Raw genomic sequence first — 21,470 nt, forward strand, 5'->3', positions numbered from 1 at the left:
AACCTCAAACTGTCTACTGATGTTTTTCATACTGTGTAAATAATTTCTCCTGTTTATTGTTCTCAGGTTTTGCCACAATGACTTGTGTACCATTGTTAGGCTTGCTCCTTTCTAAAAAAAATAACAGTGAACAAAGTCATAGTAAACTAAGCAACAGAATCACAGTGGAACCTGTACTGAAAAAGTATTATGCCTGTTGCATCAAGTCCAATGGAGCTTGTGGCTGTAACTATATTTTCTTTTTCTTAGTGGGAAAGGAGATTCTCCAGAGGCCCGTGCATTGGCTAAACAGATAGCCACATCACTGCAGAACTTACAGTCTAAAACTAACAAAGTTGTAGCAAACACTAGGCCAGTTAAGGCTGCAGTCCATTTGGAGGGCAAGATTGAACAAGCTCAAAGGTGGATTGACAATCCAACAGTTGATGATCGTGGAGTAGGTAAGGTTTTTACTTATCACAGTTAAACCTCCTAATGAATTCTAAAAAGTTTCTCCTGAGGAAGGAACTGCACATCAGTCAGATAGCACTTGTTTGGATGCTTTTGGCTGTGGAAGGGCTGTAGAAATGTGTAAAAGGGAATAATAAGCATTTGTGATGGCCATAACTTATTCATCTCTTGTTTGGTTAAAAATCTCAGTCATAACATTACCAATACATTAATAGGTATCGGTTTTGTTTTCATTTTAAACATGTGGCTTCCAGGTTAATCCTGGGTTAGAGTCTCATGTGAAGACTTTGTAAAGAATATACCACATCAGATATGCGCTCTGTTAAATATATACAGCATTACTGGAAGAATTTTTGGCTTGGTATTTTTAGTCTAGTGATAATGTGACAATACTTCTGCAGTGTTTGTTCCCTTAAGGAGGCACTAGCCACGTCACAAATAACTTTGCACATTTACACTTATTCCTAGCATAATGCTGTGGTAGGCATTGATTAAAATCATGAAATGTAAACCCGATTTTATTTGTATGGGCCATTTTGCTGGAATTTATTGCTGTTGCCTATGTAAATACCCATATTGTAATCTCCCACTGCTGTGTGATAAGTGAAATTGTTAATTCCCACTGCCAGATAAGAATTGGGCATGATGGGATGAAATGTCACATTAATATCCAAACTTCATGATCTTGGCTAATCCTTAATCTGCAATCTAAATATTTGTTAGGGGTTCCAGCAAGACTACTCAGCCAAAATAGGAGGCTTCACAAAATGTTGATGTTAGCACTGCACAACTGTTCCTGTATATTTTGGTCCTGTGACAAAATTATTTCACTGAGAGCATGGACAGATCAAGTACACCCTGTAAAAAGATCTGGAAGAGACTTACTATAGGTTTGGGGATACCTGTTTCATCTGTTGGCTGCTAAACTGCAGTAAGGAAGGTTAAATGACAGTAATTCCTTCACTTTCACTCAAGGGTAAAATACTGCTGTTGGGTTTCACTTACTAAAGGTTAGAAAAAGATAGATTAAACAGAGCAGATCAGCAAGTATGCTCTCGTATGTCCCCATCCTTTACGTAAGTGTAAGTGAACTTTTGCCCATGCCCCCTTTTTGAGCTCCACAATTTGTAAAATTAGCCAAACTGGGCACATCTATGAATGAGCTTTATGGCAGTGGAGACTAATTAGCTCCGCAGTAAAGCAGCACCATCTACACATGCACCACTTTTAGGGTGTGGTAAATTAACCAACTCCACCGTAAGATAGTACTGTTGGGGACAGTACTGTCTTGTAGCAGAGTACTTACGTGTACTGGAACACACATAGATCATGACAGGGGGGGTTGGAGCATGAGGGTGCTAAAGTGCGGAGGCTACCTGCTGCCTAGCCCCGCACTTCAGCATCCTTGTGCCGCAGCCAGCCCCTTTGCTGCCTGACGCTGCCACCTGGAGCCTGGGGCTGACTCCTAGGGCCCCCTTCCAGCCTGGGTCTGCTTTGCCCCAGCTCAAAGTGCCGTGGTCCTGGGGTCATGTGTAAATGCTGCAACTGGGAGTATCTGATTCCAGCACAAACTGCACCAGAGTTTATTGCTCTGCTTTAATTGCACATGTAGATGCACCCACTGTTTGCAGAGTGAGATAAATTCATGGTGAATTAGCACAGTAGGAACATGTAATTAGCTAATAAATACTCTGTTTCTGCCAACCCTTGCTAACTGAAGATGGTACGGCCTAATGGGCAAAAGAAAAAAAATACCTTGAAGAGACTTGACATTCTTCATACGGCTTAAACTGCAATTCCTTTGTATAAACTTTTGAAAGATCCTTCATCCCATGTTCTGAGTAACTAGAAAGTTAAGAATTAGACTGGTTATAAGAGACTTTTTTTTTTTTTGGTTCTTAATTGCCACTTTAGCGGTATGTCTGAGTTATTGTCTATACTTTTTGGCTCTGCATATTACTGAGGTAGTACTTATACTGCAGGCCAGGCTGCAATCCGAGGACTGGTTGCTGAAGGTCGTCGTTTAGCCAATGTTATGATGGAACCCTATCGCCAAGATCTGCTTGCCAGATGTGACCGTGTAGAACAGCTGGCTGCCCAGCTTGCTGATCTGGCAGCTAGAGGAGAAGGAGAGTCTCCTCAGGCAAGGGCCATTGCTGCCCAACTCCAGGACTCCTTGAAGGTAACACTTTGCTACAGGTGGAACTATCACCATTTCATGTAGCACACAAAATATTCGTGGTTGGGAGTACTCTTAGCTGAGGTATGTGGGTGGTACACAAAGTAGGAAGTAACTTGGGAAAATCTACAGAGTTAAAAGACTGGAAGTGTCTTGCTGACCATGGGTTTCTTCACTGCTTGAGATGCTTAATATGACTCTTCTCAAAGGACTTTATTTCATTTAGGAAGGTATTGATTTGGTGGGATGGACACATTGATTCAGAGTCTGTTCTTGCTGTCATTGCAGATCAATAATAGGTTTGGTCTTGTACATAAAAAGGGTGTTGGGAAAACTGGTCATGTTTTTCAAATTCTCATTTTCTGCCCCCCAAAAAGGACTGCTTGAAGAACACAAGGTCTCTAATTAAGCCATTCATTGTTTAGCCTCCTGATGCTGTTTTGTAATCACTAAGTGCATTTATACGCACGTTTGTCTGCTCCAACATGCTGGAGATCCAGCACGTCGGAGCAGACTCAATTAATCGAGTCTGCTCTGCACGCAAGCTGACACGCCCAGCACTGCATTGCATGCATAATGGCAAAATGCATGTCAGTGCTGAGAAAATGGCGACAGCGCGCTTTTGAACTAAAACACCTTCAATGTGTTTTAGTTCAAAAGCGCACCACCTCCATTTTCTCAGTACTGACACACAGTTCACCGATTATACAAATGTACAAGCCGTAGCGCCGGGGGCTTTTAAAAGCACCTGACACTGCGGCGCAAGCATGTGTACAAATGCCCTAATATCCCAAGGTTTAATGTTACAGTGGTTTATAAATATTTACTGAACATGCTTATGTCTCAGTGGTAACCACTTTATATGGCACTATTTTCTTTGTTTTTGCAAGGGTGCAGTTCCTGCAATTACTAATATTAACATTTTTTAAAGGATCTGAAAACAAGGATGCAGGAAGCAATGACTCAGGAAGTTTCTGATGTCTTCAGTGACACTACAACTCCTATTAAACTATTGGCAGTGGCAGCCACAGCACCTCCTGATGCACCCAATAGAGATGAGGTAAGTGCTATAGAGACTACAAATACATTCTTGTGGGCAGCCTCAGGTATTTCACTATGCAGTTTTACATGAGAGAAGATCTTGTCCTTAGTTGTCATCCATGCTCATCAATATCGCTATTGTGAGGATTCTAATGCAAACTGCTCCTAGATTAATGGAAGTAATTGATTGATTACTGGAAGTAAACATTCAATAGAAACCAGGATATCTATAGCAGAGATATTCATGTTTTGATGATTTTGTTCTTTATAAGAATGACAGCTACAGCCTTGGATGCATTGTTGTACACTTCTTGTTGGAAGCCTAGTTTTGGAAGTCAGACTAATTTCTTTTAGGCGCATGGGTCCAAAATTATTTTTCCCACATCCAGTGATTAAAAAAATAAAGAAAACAAAACCAAAAAATATTTTAATATATAGTGTCAGGAATTCCTGACTAGTGCTACTGGGCTATAATGTAACAAATATCTTGCATCCATGAAAATGTTAAAACACACCTTGCCAACAGGACAGGATAGATTAGTAATTTAAATAATCTGATTAGGAAAAACTCTGCTCTAATCTTGGGATTATAAATAAACATTGTTGCCGTAGGATGTTAATTGATTTAATGCACCAAGCTAGTGAACAGAAAATCTTGGCTCCAGTGTTTGATAAAAATGTGTTACTTGTGTTGATGCTGTGGGGACCAGGATGGTGTTAGACCTAAATAGAGCAGAAAATACTTTTGAGATGGCACATTGCTGCTAATATTTTTCTTCTCCTCTGACTTCCAGGTATTTGGTGAAAGAGCAGCGAACTTTGAAAACCATGCTGCTAGACTTGGAGCTACAGCAGAAAAAGCAGCTGCTGTGGGAACTGCTAATAAAACTACTGTGGAAGGCATTCAAGCAACTGTGAAATCAGCGAGAGAACTTACACCTCAGGTCTGTTTGCTTAACACCTGAAATTCTAAAACATTACTTCGCATGAAGAAAGACTCCAGAGGAATTTCTCTGTGATCCTGTTGACCAAAACAGCATTTTTGCATTGGCATTATGTTGGGATCTAACTAACAGGATTATAAATAAGAGTGTCATATTTTAAGGTGTTTAAGAGTCACTTTTAAAATAGATCTGTAAAAAGGAGGAAAGTATGTGTAATATATAGGACAAGCTAACAGTTAGAAACAGATTATGCTCCTTTCTTTAACTTTTGGCCAGATATTTCAGTGACTTACCCTCTTAGTAAAGTGACCTGCAAAACTTTTAACGTTTTGGTAGTGTTAAGGTGATGTTGTTTCCGTGATGGTCCAGGAAATATCAGTGTCAAGAATTCTTACCTGCAGAACTTTAAAATGTTTGGGTAAGAAATAATGATCTGTAAAAAGATTTTTCTAATTTGGGTGGTCATATGAAAGTGTAAATATGTGCAGCATGAATAGATTATGTTTGATACTGCTACTCAGAACAGCAAAAGCAAATGAGCATGCTCTCAAAAAAATGGATTTGTTTTTGGGTGTATGTGCAACTGCATAAATAACTGCAATTCCAGATAATCTAGTATCCAGGGGCATTTCAAATCTCCTTTGCTGTGCAGAGTTCTTTATGCAGCCAGAAGGTTTTTACAGTAAAACTAAAACTGTCAGATCAATATTGAAAATGAGTAATTGGGCACCTAGTAAAAAACAAAGTACATTTTAACTGGATGTAAACTGTTCCTTTGTAACAAATTTTACATATTGAAGGATGTCTTACGTTGGCAGGTAGTATCAGCTGCTCGTATTCTGCTAAGAAATCCTGGCAATCAAGCTGCTTATGAACATTTTGAGACCATGAAAAATCAATGGATTGATAATGTGGAAAAAATGACAGGTAAAGTTACAGAATATTTTATACTTCTTACTGCTTAGTTCCTAGTATATTTTTTCTGATGCTTGGATTTACAAAATATGCATAAAAGTAATAACTACAAAACTAGATTTTTATATATAAAATAGAGCAGGCCTATGCTCCATAACACATAACAGAAAAAAGCCTATTCAGCAAAGTTTCTTGTTGTATAGATGCCAAATTAATACATCTTGTTTTCTACAGTTCAAAACTACATAGGTATGTTGGTTCATTTTTTTTTTCTACATATATTTCCAAATTGTAGTATCTTTCCACTTGGTATTGGAAGCGTGACCTTTTGTGGTGAGTCTGTTGTAACTAGTTGATTAGCAGTAGGTAACTATTGACCACTTTTAACAGTGCATGCATGTGTTGCTGCTGATATGCTGTAGATGAGGCAAGCAAGACTTGGTAGGGGAGGGAAATGAAGCAACAGCTTATTAAATAGAGCATAAAACTAAGTCCAAATTAGAGGTCATTGCAACATAAATCTGATGAAACTGAGGTACCATCTCATTACACAATTGCTGGTCAGCCCCCATAGTACGATAGCTCCTGATACTGGGCATGACCAAAGCCCTTTTATGTGATAGATTTAGTTGTCTCTGGTGTGTATTTCCCCTCTCTCTTCCACCCCAATAGCACTTAGCCTGGAAGCACTACACGTTTTCAAGTAAATCAACTGAAAGCACAGTTGGAGACTTGCAGCCCTCTTCTCATATGCTAACGCTCCATTGTTATCAGAAATTCGTTGACATGTGGACTGCCTAGCAAAAGTGTAAAATAAGCCTAAAGAAATTTACAGGCAGCAATGTGCCTTTTGTTTTAAGCTAGTTCTTTGCTCCAGCTGCAATCTACAGCAGTTATCCAGGATAGCATGAGCTGGGTATTGTATCAACTGATGCGGATCATATACTATAACCATAGAGTGTGTAGTGAAGAAAAACAACAGTGGACATCCCTGGATCTGTGTGTAAGCAAAGTGAAAGTTCAGTTTGGTACTACACCGTTGTCTCTTGCCTTTCAAGCATCTCCTGCCATATGTTCTGATATAACTGTTGAAGTGTTTGAGTCCATTTCCAGAGAATGAAAAATGCATTATATACTGATGAAATTCTTGCGTCTGAATCTTAATATCCTTTTCTTCATGACACTGAGGCTGCTTACAGACATAACCCCCCCCCTCCCCCCTCCCAATTCACCCAATGTCTTTATAGATTGGACGCTTTAGCTGGGCTTTTTGGTGCCTTTGTCTGATAGTTGATTAATCAATTTTAGATAAAAGCACCAAAAAGCCCTGCTGTGAAGTGCCTGAGCTTTACATATTCTGGGGAGCTTGGTCAAACTAATGTGTTTCCTCTTCTGGTAAAGTGCTGTTTTGGGGAGGATTTTTTTCCCACCACGTCTGTCAGTGCCCTGAGTGAGGCAGACACAGGTTGGTAAATCTAAAATATCAAGGAGGGTCACTTTTGTTCATGCCATAACATAAAAAAAGCATTTTAAAGTCCAGTTGAGTTGTAAAACCATGGTCTTGAGTTTTTCTAACGAGTTTTCAGTCAAAGAATTTTTCTTTCACTGGTGTAGCTTGAGGTCATAAAAGATCAGGGCTTGCTATCAAGTAGTGACAGGGCTAATATTTTTCCTGACTGAATATTGTTTTTGGGCTAGCCTGGTATGAATTGTCCTTCACACTTCTTCGTGATACATGTTTATCTTGATTAATGTTTTTTTTTTTAAGATGCTTGCATTCCTTCCACTGTGTTTGTATATTTCAAATGTGTTGTGTTTAAAATACCAAAAATCCCCCAACACTTAATAGTTTATTTCAGTTCTCTTCCATGTTGTAAGCTGTATATTCAGTTGCTACCAGATTTTTACTAGCATGGCCTGATTTTCTTGAGTCTGAGACTTTTAGAAATAGGCAAGTGCTGTGGCTATCTCATACCAGAACTTGGGAAATGCAAGAAGTTTCTTCATTTCATGTGAGTAGAATCCACGGTGGTGGTGATTAGTGATAAAACAAGGATAGGAAATGGACCACTGAATTAACTGAAACAGGAAGTAAACTATGATAGTCTTATTGGCTGATGTGAAACACCAACGCAGCAGCAAAAACACAAATGCAGCAGTATTTTGTCCAACACAAACTGTCTATAAACAGGGAATGATTTGGGTGGCTGAGTGGCAAGTGCACATAATCAGTTTCACACAATAGCAGTTCTAGATGTTTCATTTTCCTTGTTTCTGGGTGACCTATGGCAGTGGCTAGAAAACTCATTTGTCATTATAAAAAAAGAAGATAAATGCTCTATCTTTGCATTACTGAATGTTATGTTCTCTGCCACACTTCATGGTCTGGAGTCACCTTCATCTAGAATCTGTATGTAAAGGAACTTAACCATCCAGGAGAGAGACTATATTCAAATATTAACAATCTCTAGAGCCCTAAATATCCATTTGCTTTTCTACACGTGAAAGAGAAACATCAGCATGTTTAATTTTTGTCTTAGGGTTGGTGGATGAAGCAATTGATACCAAGTCTCTGTTGGATGCATCAGAAGAAGCCATCAAGAAAGACCTTGATAAATGTAAAGTTGCAATGGCTAATATCCAACCTCAGATGCTTGTAGCCGGTGCCACCAGCATTGCTCGGAGGGCTAATCGGATCTTACTGGTGGCAAAACGGGAGGTTGAAAATTCGGAGGATCCCAAATTCCGGGAAGCTGTTAAGGCAGCCTCTGATGACCTCAGCAAAACTATATCGCCAATGGTAATGGATGCTAAAGCTGTAGCGGGGAACATTTCTGACCCGGGTAAGCATTAAAAAAAGAGTTGAGCTCAAGTATTTTTTCTGCTCAATACTTTTGAAGTACTAGTATAGGCTAGGAGAAAGATAGAGCAATCGTAATTTCAGAACATGCATCCTTTCAGGTCCTGCATCGTTGTGTGGTGGATTCAAGATTTGTACCACTTAGTTCTGGAACCTGCTGCTTAAATTTAGTGAAAAAACCTTCACTGAATTCAAGGTTCAGCCACTTAATTTGATACTTGGTCTGTTAGATAAAAGCTCCTTCACAGCTGTTCTTGATCTTTGTCATGGTGGAGTATTTATAAGTGGCTGCTGAGGACTATGTATAGCATTTTCTTTAGGATGACAAAGTATTGTTTTTTGTGACCAGAGCTACTCAAAGTAGATTCCTACTCAGCCAGAATGAACATGCTAAAAATTAAAATCCACTGGATACATTTCTGGCAATTATTACATGCCCCTAGGCAACATATTTTTAAAGTTACCTGAACAGCCAGGTGTTTTGCAAAATGAAAATACTGAAGTTGTGGTCTGTCACTCAGTTGGCAAGGTGGGTTATGCAGACAATTCATAATTGGATCATCTGTTCAGGTTTGCAGAAGAGCTTTCTGGATTCTGGATATAGGATTCTGGGAGCTGTAGCAAAAGTCAGGGAAGCCTTCCAGCCTCAAGAACCTGATTTCCCCCCTCCTCCACCAGACCTTGAGCAGCTTCATGTAAGTGTCCTGTAATTTATCAGTAATGATACATTCAAGTTGTACTGGCAAAGTGTTGATTACATGTAGTGACAATGAAAATTATCAGGCTCATATTAAGTACAGTAATGCTGCTGTGTAGCTAGACTTCAGTTTTTACTTAAAATAACTTCTGGTGGCACTATTTTTAGACCTTGATGTAGTTGGGTTAAGAATGAAGCACTTAGGATTTTGCTGGGCTTTGGAGCAGACTCAAAAGCACAATTTTTCTTGAAGCAGATTAGAGAGGGGCGGTCTCTAACTCTACTCCAGTGTTAGCTTTATAGGCTATTACCAAGACCCTTAAGTGCATTTGGAACTGGAACTTGAAAAGGATGTAGCTGACATGTTAATTAATTTTGTTAAATTAGAGCAAACTTTCAACAGGAAATCAAGTAATTTACTGCATGTGTTCTTTCACAGCAATTGTACTTTCTTTTTTGACCATTCAAATAGAAATATCACGATCTCACTTGGTTTTCACTTAAGAAAAAAAAGTTTTTGGTTTTACCCACTATTTCACATTTTCAATCTCTTATTTCTCTCCTCTGACATGAGTTACTTAAAGCCTAATCTAGTGTAAAATAATATTCCAGAAGGTGGCCTATGGGAAAATAATGTAGGCTTTTCTGCCCATTTCTCTTTCACTGCCCCACAAAAAGAATCCTTTGAATCTGTGCATGTCTCTGGTCGCATACATTGTGCAACAACCTTTCAGAGTAGGGTCCCTTGCTATTACTCTACATCTATCTTACCACTAAGCAGCTGGCACAATTCCAGGACAAGTATTAATGTTTAATGTAAGAGTGTTATTGATTCTGACCAAACTGAAATAATTTACTTGGCTACTCTGTTTGTCTTTTGAATGAAGTAGTTGTATTTGACTAGCTACACCACAAAATTAGTGGTCCTGCATTCAGTGTGTAATGGAATAAAATGCTATTAATAATCTCCTTGCAGTGCTGAACTTTATAAAAACAGGGAGAAGGCATGAATTCTCCTCCACATGTCCGTTGACATGACACCATATAGTTTCAAATGTACTGAACATACTCCTGTGTTTAATGCTTAGCTAACTGATGAACTTGCTCCTCCGAAACCACCCCTTCCTGAGGGTGAAGTTCCCCCACCCAGACCACCTCCTCCAGAAGAGAAGGATGAAGAGTTCCCAGAGCAGAAGGCTGGAGAAGTGATTAATCAACCCATGATGATGGCTGCTAGGCAGCTACATGATGAAGCCCGAAAATGGTCCAGCAAGGTAAGAAGTGAAGCATATATGCAAGCTTGTTTCTATTGTTTGCTACCTCTAACCAACTAATGTAGGAAGGGTGTTTCTCTGAAACCCACAATTAATTAAAGATCTTGGACTGAAAGAATCTGTATAATTGTCCCTGGCCAGTGGTTGGGCTAAATGTCCAAAGCCAGCTGTTGACATGTTTTTTCACATCCTGAGCATGGAGGTTGGTTGAGATTCTATATATGCCACAACTCTACAGATGGATATTTGCCACAGAACTGTGCTGCAGATTACACTTCCATTTTTCTGGCCATTATGGAAGTGTTGCAATTTCCATACAAAGCCTCAAAGCAGTATGTGTGCAAATCCCTAAACAATGGTGGTAAGAAACACAGCGCTTATAGTTCTTGTTGGGTGTTGATTTTTGAAGACTAATGATGTGTATTTCAACAGAAGTATTATTAACTAGTTTGCTGTTGAGCATTTTAATATCCAAAGTTAATGTGCCTGTCCCACAAAGCAAAAGTGCCTTCTATAACTTGTCAGGTTCCAGAAACTCCTTCTGTTTTCCTCACCCAGTTGCAAAAACCTTCCATTTTATACTGACGGCTTTTATTATAGGATACTACATTTTCACTACTAAATTCTAGAAGGCACTGAAAGGGTATGTGTTGGGGCTAAAGAAAATAAATGGAGATATAATTAAATAAAGGGTCTATAGCAATGATAGTTGTGTGCGTTATATGAAAACATAGCTGCTACAGAATCTGCAGCTTGCTGTACTGAGAATGCAGGAGAGCTGCTTCAGAAGTGAGGGGACATATACTCTGAACTAAATTGGGATTTTGATTCCTAATTAGCCTCTTCCACTGGTTTTACTGTTAAATCATATCAACAGGAGCAATGAGAATCTCTTCATCTCTGAAACATGCACTAGAACAGCTGCCTCAAGGTCATTCCTATATGTCTAGGGCTGCTGTGATGCACCACACTGTATGTAAACCTACACTTGCATTCAGGCTTGCTCTTGTATTTGTGGTTCTTCAGTCCTGGTTAACATAGAACTATCAACATTTTAGTCTTTCTGTGCTGGGGAAAATGGGGACTATATTAAATCAGTTTCAGGTAGTTTGTGTGCAAATTGTAGAATCAACCAGCCCTTTAGTTGGGATGACTTGCAGGTATCTCATCAGTTTAACTCTTGGCATAAACCATCTGTCTCCAGGATATGGATCAGCACAAAACCACTTTGGGGCATTTTGTAGCAGTTAAACTTTTCTGGGGAAGGCACTGTTTGCTGAGGCACTTTGTTTGCTATATTTGGGGCAGGGGGGAAATTAAACTTCCACTACTTATTCTTCAGTAGGCCACAGATGTAACTGGCAGGCCTGGCCCTAACAAGTTTTCAACACTGATTTAGCAAAACCTACTTTGCCAGCAAAATGAAGAAATACACTTGTAACAAACATTGAACCTTCCAGACCTATTTTGGAAACACTTTTTAAAGTAGGACAGCTCTTTGAGTGAGAGGACTGATCGAGTTTCTACTTGCTTCAGTGAATAAAGTCTGTGCACGTTTTATCTGAAAAGCCATCCTCTTTTAACTTGGCAATCATTATGAACGGTAGTTTTGAAGGTTGGTGGTTTGCAACATCCTCTTTCTTTAAAAACAAAAAAACAAAGTGCTTAGTTGCTCTGGATTCTAAAGCTGATAAAACATGGTATGTACTGGAAAAGTTTGCTTGGCATATGTAACTTAGACATCAAGTAAAACACCTATTAAAATGTTTACCTTCCAGAGCACAACACCAGAGCTTCAAAATTCACTAAACTTACAACTTGTCCTGTAATTAACAAGTCAAACTTGGTGTTGTTGGTATACAACAGTGTTTAGATAACTTCAAAAAGTCACTCAAACCAAAACAAAAAGGGAAAAAAGGAAGGATTCCCTTGGGGAATTGTTAAAAAATGTACATTTCTCCCAGCTGTGAGTACAGCTGCAGGAAATGGCAATGCTCTGTCGACCCCCAGGACATGTCCAAGCTACTATTTTTGGATTTTTTTTCTTGCTCTGGGTTCAGTAGTGCTTTCAAGGAAGCTATTAAAAAACAAGGGCTTTGCAGCCACAGGGGTCACCTTCCAACAGGGGTCAAACAAGGCAGCCACTGAGGATCAAGTATGCAACTTGAGAGATTATGAAAAAAGATCCAATTACCCCCCAAATCTGTTAAGTTTGCCAAAGGGTGGCAAGCCCTTGGTGTAACAAGCCAATCTTTCACCTTATTTTTTGAAGTGTCTTAGTTTACATGCTTATATCTGTATGTGGAGATGTGTCTGAGCTATTTTTTTTTTTTTACCTGGAGTTTTGATACTCATCTTTGTAAGAGTCTGAAGTTAGGCAACTTTTCACTTTTTTTAGAATGTCCATTTGTCCCCATTAGGTCAACACTGCACTTGTAACCACTTCCTAATGGGGCATTAGGTTTTTAACTCAATTAGGCTTCAGCAGAAAGAACTAGGAAGCCCAATTTCAGAAGGGTTTGTACTGTGTGATACATGAAAGATATCCTTCATCAGATTAAGACTTCTGTTTGTTTATTTTCTTACTCTGAATTAGCCATGTACAAGATGTAGTTTGTCCCTTTCAAAGTTGTTTTTATTTTTTTCTGGTGAATTTTTTCCCTAAAAGTGATGGTTCTAAGGCACAGCAAAAAATACATACTTCCTTGATGAGACCTATTTGATTTGTTCCAGTCTTTGCCTACAGCCTAAGAAATGTAATTAGTAAGTTTGTATAATAAAATGGTATTGGACGTTTTGGCTATGCTTACTTTTCAAACAAACAATACTATGCTGTGCTGATATTATTTCATCCCTGTATCATGTAATCTAGACTTCATTTGGCTTGAATCCTTATTTAAAGAAAAAAGAAGCAATGAATGTAACATTGTGGCAAAACAATATGGTCCTTTTTTCTAATTTTAAAAAGATTTTATCAACTGTGTTGTTTTATTAATAATTTTGTTGGTCTGCTAATAATTACAACCCTCCTAACTTAATTTACCACAAGTCTCACCTTGTCATAACCCTTTTTGTTGGTTTTCTGCAAATCCTGATACACTTCCATTTTCATTCTTGCAATTTATTTGCTCTTAATTAACAAAACAGCTTCTAGCATTGGTATTACCTGACCCTGTTCTTATCTCTTTTGGTCATCCTTATGTGAACCAGTACCCACCTGAGCAACAAAGCCTTCCATCTCCATCAGTCCCAGCTCCTTGTTTCCAGTGCATGCTTCTTTTTGTGTCATAGGTTGTTTTTAAAACCCATTTATGCTACCATTTTCATATCTGGAAAGTGTTCTGAAATTTCAGTTTCTTTGTGTAAACCTAGTAAATGCATAAGAGTGTGTGCTCACACCTTTTAAGCCATTGTAACTTTTCTCTTCTTACTTTTTTAGTAATGTTGATTCACAGGTAAAACATTTGTTCCCTTTCTGCTGATCCTTGGATTAATGCCATTCCTCCTCCTCACTTTCAGTCATCCTGTCATTTCCTAAGAGGATGTTTGGTTACTAAACCAGCTCAGTTCATGCTCTTTTACCAAATTCTGCTTCTCATACTAACTGTCCGTGTTTCTCCACCCTCCCTACCACCTGCAAAGCCTGATGTGACTGAGGTTAATGAAGCCACTGAGGCTGGTGTAGATATAGATGAGGAGGATGATGCAGATGATGCTGAATTCACCCTCCCCTCTGACATTGAAGATGATTACGAGCCTGAGCTGCTGTTAATACCAAGCAATCAGCCCGTTAACCAGCCCATTCTGGCCGCTGCTCAGTCTCTACATCGGGAAGCAACCAAGTGGTCTAGTAAGGTACTCAGTTTCCCACGGGCAACTGGTCTGTGTGCATCCAAGCCATGTGGAACGTTGACACATTTGCATCACTCTTGCTCCTTGCTGGGTCCCATGAGTCTGAGTGAATAAGTTTGTCTGCACTTCATTTTAAGGATTGAGAGTGGCTTCACAAGTTTGTTAGGTCTGTTTGTCAACGCTAGATTAAAGCTTGATTTGGGTCACTTAATACAAAAAGGCTTCCTTTCCCTTTGCCTCTGCCTATCTTTCTGTGACTGGCAGTGTAAAAAACCTTTTACATTGTTTTTTTCTGACCACCTGTGAAGCCATGATTTGGTTTCTCAATGACTTCAGATTATAACTGAATATACATCATTCAAGAAGTCATTTAACATGTTCTATTTTGCTTTGCCTCTATCAGTGGCTTCAACTAAAATATGTACGGACAAGGAATGGCTTTGTATGGCAGCATTATCAAGGACTGCCCGCTGACGTGCACTTGGCTGTAATGCAAATGCTGGCCTTGATGAGAGAACTCTTTAAAGAAGCTGCACTGAATGCATTAGTTGCTGAATTCAGACTATGTTTATATGGTCCCAGTGGAAGTCTAAGCTGCGGTTCAGACATTGACACATACTCTGTCATTGCATTAAAACACAAATAAGTGTTTGCAGGGCTGGTCACTTTTCTTTTTGGAACTGGCATGCTGCAAGATATAAGCTTGTTGGGGTCCAGTAACTGAGGCTAGGTATGTATATGTGATCTTTTTCTTTTCTTTTCCATGGAAAGAGCTTTAAAACAAAATATTCCCACTCTTGTCCTTTTCAGATTCTGGTGCTGGGTAACTTGTTAGGGGGCCTCATAAGTGTAATTATTAAATGTTTCCAGCTGCTTTATTCTTCTGCATAAGTGAATTGAAAAAAGTGTATTCGGTCTATTCTCTCTCAGTTTTTGTTAGAACTGGGCCGGCCATTGGATTAGGAAACTGTTCATAGTAACAAGTAACACATCTTTTTATATTGCCCAACATCTTTGTAACCTTCAGTGTCATGTTTTGGATATCTTTAATTTTAAATAGCACCAAACTCTGGAGGTACACCCACGAGGAGGAGGAAAGATATTGGCTCAGTCAGATTTTCAGTGGGCATTTCTACACAGGACGCTTTGAGCACAGTAGAATAATTCTACTGTGAGTTAGCTCAGTGGGCAAAACCTGTGCTAATGCGCAGACTTAGTCTACTGCACTTTAACATCACAAAAAGACCATTAGTTTGCAGTAATGCACAGTAGCATAGATCGTGGTGCATTGTTAGTATCTGTCATTACAGGTACTAAATAATGTGCCATAATTACGATGTATTAATGAACATGTCGACATGCCCAGTGTGTACTTTTTGCTACAGAATTTCTTGATCTCAGGATGACCCCCTTTGTGCTGAAGAAAGAATTGTATGTAGAGAATTGCATTCTTATTCCTCAGCTCACTGCTAATACTTCATTCACTTAACCACACATGAATAATTCATAGCACTTAGTATTTCACGTATCTCTAACATTTTATAGATACATGGATCTGACTATACTAACAACTGATTGACTTGGTCTGAATTCTTACTCCAGGCTTCATCTTTGGAATAGATGATGAAATGCATTCTGCTTTACATGTTACTTTCACCCATTACAAGTAATTTTCAAAAGTATTTCACTATAAGTTCCTAATTTAAAAAGCAAACAAGAAACCCTTCCTCTTAAAAAAAAAAAAAGCTCACTTTAAGAGAATGTCTTTAGGAAAGTTCTTTAAGCATTAAAAACTAATCTATTGGAGCTTTTTGGCTGAGAATTCAGATACATTTTGCTTTTTATGATGAAACTGGCAAAGAGCAATTTAAAAGAAAAATTATTTAAAGATTGCTTCTACTTGAGAATGTGAACTTAAGTGACAAATCTTGCATACATTGTAAATCCTTTTCCTGCTGTCTTCTATAGATACTATAAAGTGGCAGTGCAGCTGATACATTCATGACTCAGTTTCTGATATCATTTAACATCTTTATATTAAAGTGTTCAGTGTTTATTATTAAGCTTCAGTTAATTGGTGCTGTTTAGTTTAACACATGTTCTTTTCTTGGCACTATTTTTAATAATGCTGCTTTTATAGAGGAAATTAGGAATGTTTAACACTTAACACACTTCATCTTAAAATCTTGACAGCAGAATAGTCACTTCTACTCAGTGAACAAACTAACAAGTCACTGTTCCTTTTCCCATTAAGTTGTTTCACTAAGTGTCAAAGAAAGTATTCCACAAATAATTTGAATGTATCATCAGTGCTCTTCCTGAAGTCTTTCCTTTTCTTCTTCTTCTTTTGAGTAAACATTAATTGTTCTTCCTTCACTTGAGAGAAGTAAATGTAGAGGACAGTTCAGGTGTGGTTTACTTTTCTGCAATTTTTGAATTAACACTGCAATTGTATAACACCATTATGTTTGTTCTCTGCAGGGTAATGACATCATTGCTGCTGCCAAAAGAATGGCTCTGCTAATGGCAGAGATGTCCCGCCTTGTGAGAGGTGGCAGTGGGACCAAGCGTGCCCTTATTCAATGTGCGAAAGATATTGCAAAAGCATCAGATGAAGTAACTCGGTTGGCCAAGGAGGTGGCAAAGCAGTGCACTGACAAACGTATTAGAACCAACCTCTTGCAGGTAATCAAATCTAACCTTGAAATATGCATGAAGCTCTTGCCTTCTTCCATCCTGCTCTTTTCATCCCACAGGTTCAAAGTTTGCTCTGTTTCCTTAACTCCCACTCCCAGCTTGGGTCAGTTTTAAGGCTAAAGCTTGGAAAGTTTCACTTTCCTCAACTCCAGTGCAGTGAGCCCTTTTTTGCAAGATCTGGCTTTATTTACAAAGAGGAGAAGGGTGTCAGTGTCCAAGAGAGACTAGGAAAATTCCATACTACAGAGGCATGTCTATACTGTTTTTAATGTCCTAGTGTTGTACGTGTCCTAGTCATGTCACAGTAGATGAGCAATACTATGAAACATGCTAGGGCTTTTTCATAATCTAACAGTAAGCCACAGCTAAAGTTATTAGAGTTAAAAACCACACCCTCTATTCTTGATGGAACAAACCCTAGAGGGACTGTTTGGAGCAAATGAGAAACATCACTCAGTGTTCCCATTGTTTGAACAATTGCCCAGGCTTGTCATGAGCCAAACAATCATTAGAAGTTAAGTCCTTAGTGGCATTAGGCCTGTAGCCTCAGAGGTTGCATGTCTACTTCTGTCCATTGGTAGAAAACCAGCAGGTTGGAGGGGTGGAGGTAGTCAGCAACGTTGGGATATCCAATGGTTAAACTGAGGTGATGCATTGTATTCCCTACCCCTTAGGTCTGTGAGCGAATCCCAACCATCAGCACACAACTCAAAATCCTCTCTACTGTCAAAGCTACCATGCTGGGCAGAACTAACATCAGTGATGAAGAGTCAGAACAGGTAACAGCAGTGAAAACTGATTGTAATGTAGACTCCTGTGAAGGGGATTGGGGTGTGTTCTGTATATAATCAGTTTTGTTAGATAATCAGATATATTAGTAAGCAGAGATGCTGACGGTGATTCTCAACCTTGGGGTGTCATGAGATCCTTTTAAGGGTGCAGTAGGTTGTGCAGTATATCACTGTTAGGTGTGCAGAAACCTTCATGATTTGCAACAAGGCTCTCCAATGGCAGTGTGGCCAGGGGCTGCATGTTGCACATGGGCCCCAGGATGCATGCTTATGCTGTGCAATAAGCATGAGCCCTCTGCTTACTTCCATGCTGGCAATTACCTCTTCTTCCTTCTACCACCATGATGTGGCAATTTTCCCCCCACTGCATGGACAGTGTCCCACCCCAGCCCCCTGATGTTGTTACCACACAAATGGCAAGCTCACCAGTGCCTCCCACTGTTCTGGCTGCCCCAGAGATTCCAGCTGCTTTAATCGGAGCAGTGGGAGCAGAAGTGGCTGGGTGGACCACCCAATTGGAGACCCTTGACTTACAAGATAAACCCAGAGATTTTGTATAGGAATCCGTTGCGTCAAACCCATTCCGACCTGTTGTGGTCATCTTGAGTTCTCTGCAACAGAAGAATTGTGCTCTTATTTTTCTGTTGTCAAGATTGAAAGCTAGGAGCTGAGGGTTGCCTTGAATCCAAACAAGTTTAGAACCACCAGTCTGAGAGATTATTCACTGGTGCCCCCTGGTGGCTAAGTAGTACCAGTTTTAAAAAACTCATTGGCCAATCATTGGAAATACTGTTAGAGCGCCCCTTTTAATAATCAGCACCTTCATCCTGTGAACTGTTATTTAGGTTATAGAATAGTTGCAGGCTTTCTAAAAACATTCTCAGGAGCTACAAATCAATCAGCTTTTTCTCATTCATGAGCTTTTCTTAGATTTTTCAGTAGCAGACTGTGAAGAATTGGAAAGTGCCAGAGACTTATTTGATGCTTAGAGTGATTGGACTTGCAAAGCTGGGAACAGATGTTTTACATTTGACATGGTATCGTGAAACTTTCATAGGCCAGAATGACCTAGCATAGTGTTCCTACTGAGAGTTCCTAGCCTGAGTGTAATTTCATGCTACTGAATAAGGAGTTGCTTGCCTGAATGTTAATACTGCTCTACCATCCACTTTTTAAGGAACTGAAAGAATTAACTCCTTCCCTTTCTCTACAGGCTACTGAAATGTTGGTTCATAATGCCCAGAACCTTATGCAATCTGTAAAGGAGACCGTGAGAGAAGCAGAAGCAGCATCTATTAAGATTAGAACAGATGCTGGATTCACCCTTCGCTGGGTTAGAAAGACTCCCTGGTATCAGTAAACAGCCATCACAAAGTATTGTATCCTGTAACATAAATGCCTTTTTTTTTTTTTTTTTTTTTTTTTTGAAGCAGCAGAGAATTTTTACCAGCAAACAGTGCTGTAAACATGAGCTTAAAATTAGCTTGTGCCAGTGTCCCATTTTGAGGGGAAAAAAGAGGAATATGCATTTTAAGTCTTTGAAAAGCATTTGGTATCCAACATCTCACAATTGCTTCCAAAATGGTGATAGCTTTTTATTTTACTTGCTTTTGAAGATATCTCTTCATGGCTTCTATAATCCCAGAAACACACTTCATTTATGCACTGTGTATTGCAGTAGTTTCCATGGGGTGGTATGAAACATGGACCTCACTTTCACTTGAATTGGAAGTCCGGAACACTAACAGTGTTACTTAGCTGTTTTGGGGAGAGGGAATGTGGAAAAATTAGCAATGACATAAACAGATTAGCTTTGCAGTAAGTTTTTAGCTGGCTGTTCTTGCATAATGCAAAAGTTTTAAGAGGTGTGTAATCAAGTTAGTTTTCACGTGAATGATCCCTTTTTTTGCTGGTGGGGGGAAAGGAATCCCATTGCTAAAATAATCTCTTACGCTGCTACTTTTTTGCCTAGCTACAATTCCCTAGGCCAGCTGTATTCATATACTTCCCATTGCCACTAGCAGGCAAGCTGGAATATGAACTGTTATACTAAACTGATTGGCAATGGAGGTTTGTAGCACTTGGGTGATAGCTTAACCTTTTCCGGTTTCAGAGGCCTTAAAAATTAAAGAGCTCTTCTCCTTGCCATCCCCTATGGTAGAGTATTGAGCTGAAAATGTGGAGTCCACTGGGCTAGATGAATCTGTCAGTCAGTTGTATTCAAAGCAACTTTGTATGGGCAAAGTGCTTGAATAGAAAATAAATGTATGCTAGCTCCTCCCCATTGAAATCCGAGTATTCTAGTCATCCAAGGCAGAGAGGGCAGGTGGAAAGATGATGCTCAGTTTCCATAACGCTTTGCTCCCTGCCCTGAACTCCATGATGGACTAGCACCATACTGGCATTTTTCAGGCTAAGCAAAGGGAGGGCGAGTCTCGTGCAGTCTGTTGGCATATAAATCTCTTGAAGTTTTTTTTTTTCAAAACTGGGCCATACAACTTATTTTATAGACTGCAATCCTATATCCCCCAGTCCTGCTAGTAACTAATAGAATCAAATGTTAAATTGTCTTTATTCCCTTATATTAAGAAATAGCTATTTTTATGCTACCATAATGTTACGTGACTTCTTTTTTAACACGATCATGATAGCTGCTCTTTAATTGTATTCTTTTGGCATTTAAGAAAGGAAAAACAAGTTACTAACATTTGTTAGTCAGAAAGGGCCATTATGTATTTGCAAAGAATACTTGCAAGTTTATTATGCATACCAGCATTGACAGCATAATGGCACCTTAGTTTCCATTTGGAAAAGAAGGACAAATGCCTCATGCTCAATCCACCTTTAAGCAAGTGCCCTTGCTGATGAACATTGATTTAGATACAGTCAACAGCCCAAAGGAGAGGAAGTGGTATAGGAACAGACACCTTTTACGTCTGTCTGCTACATTTACTGTACCCTTACCAATTTTTCTCTCTCCTTTGTACTGTTTTCTAAAAGGGAAATTCAGATATTTGAGCTACATTATAATAAGCTGCCTCAATGACCTTGGCAAGAGAAAGCACTTGTTCATCCTTATTTCACTCCTTTTGTCTGGGTATTACAGAACACACAGTACTTAGGATCCTTTCTTGGATATCTCCAGTAACTACCTTCAACAGAAGGGTGGAGTGAGTCAGAGCCTTAACCCCAGTATCTTGCTTTGGTTTATATCAGACTCTTAACCCTATTGTAATGTAGTCATTTGTATTTAATAGTAAACAACACTGAACAGGGAAGAGACACCTTTGAGGGTCTTCTGACTAGTCTTCCTGTATTTTGTTTTAAATCCCCTATAATTCAGGCATCTCTGTGAGAGTTTTAGCACCACTGTTTAGTTGCTTGATTGATATTAATGCAATATTACTAATGCCTTTAAATACATAATGGTTTATGCCAAAGATCACTCTTTGTTTTAAGGAATGTGTGGGGAAGAGTTGATTAATGTTTGCCTTTGATATTTCTTCAGAATGTTTGCTATCTATGTTCTTAGAGGAACTATTTTGCAGGAGCTGAGGTACTGTACACCTTATGCAATCTGTGCTTTCTTGAACACTATTGGTCCTCAGACCTACAATGAAGCAAAAATTTGAAAATGACCTTGAATGTTGGTTAGAAATGTTTTACCACTAGAGAACTTTGTTTATAAACCAAAATGTGTTGTATATTCTAATATTTTCAACTTTGTTCTTTTGTTCTGTTAAAACAAAATAAAACTGCATTTGTACAAA

General features: G+C 39.1%; 1 protein-coding gene across 5 annotated transcripts in view; it reads left to right on the plus strand.

Moving 5' to 3' along the window:
- The window catches only part of VCL (vinculin), a 113,326-nt gene extending 91,856 nt beyond the window's left edge, over positions 1–21,470 (plus strand). For 2 of the 5 annotated variants that reach the window (XM_025212720.1, XM_025212738.1), the window contains 12 exons: positions 250–440; positions 2,433–2,632; positions 3,561–3,689; positions 4,465–4,614; positions 5,433–5,541; positions 8,070–8,372; positions 8,960–9,084; positions 10,175–10,360; positions 14,003–14,215; positions 16,694–16,897; positions 17,584–17,688; positions 18,914–21,470. In XM_025212720.1, the coding sequence (XP_025068505.1) occupies positions 250–440; positions 2,433–2,632; positions 3,561–3,689; positions 4,465–4,614; positions 5,433–5,541; positions 8,070–8,372; positions 8,960–9,084; positions 10,175–10,360; positions 14,003–14,215; positions 16,694–16,897; positions 17,584–17,688; positions 18,914–19,060 (2,062 nt within the window). In that variant the 3' untranslated portion in view covers positions 19,061–21,470. The remainder of the gene's footprint in view (positions 1–249; positions 441–2,432; positions 2,633–3,560; positions 3,690–4,464; positions 4,615–5,432; positions 5,542–8,069; positions 8,373–8,959; positions 9,085–10,174; positions 10,361–14,002; positions 14,216–16,693; positions 16,898–17,583; positions 17,689–18,913) is intronic. The other 3 variants (XM_025212734.1, XM_006016282.3, XM_006016281.3) reach the window with 2 other exon arrangements.

This window comes from Alligator sinensis, unplaced genomic scaffold, assembly GCF_000455745.1.
Source record: "Alligator sinensis unplaced genomic scaffold, ASM45574v1 scaffold109_1, whole genome shotgun sequence".
Taxonomy (NCBI): domain Eukaryota; kingdom Metazoa; phylum Chordata; order Crocodylia; family Alligatoridae; genus Alligator; species Alligator sinensis.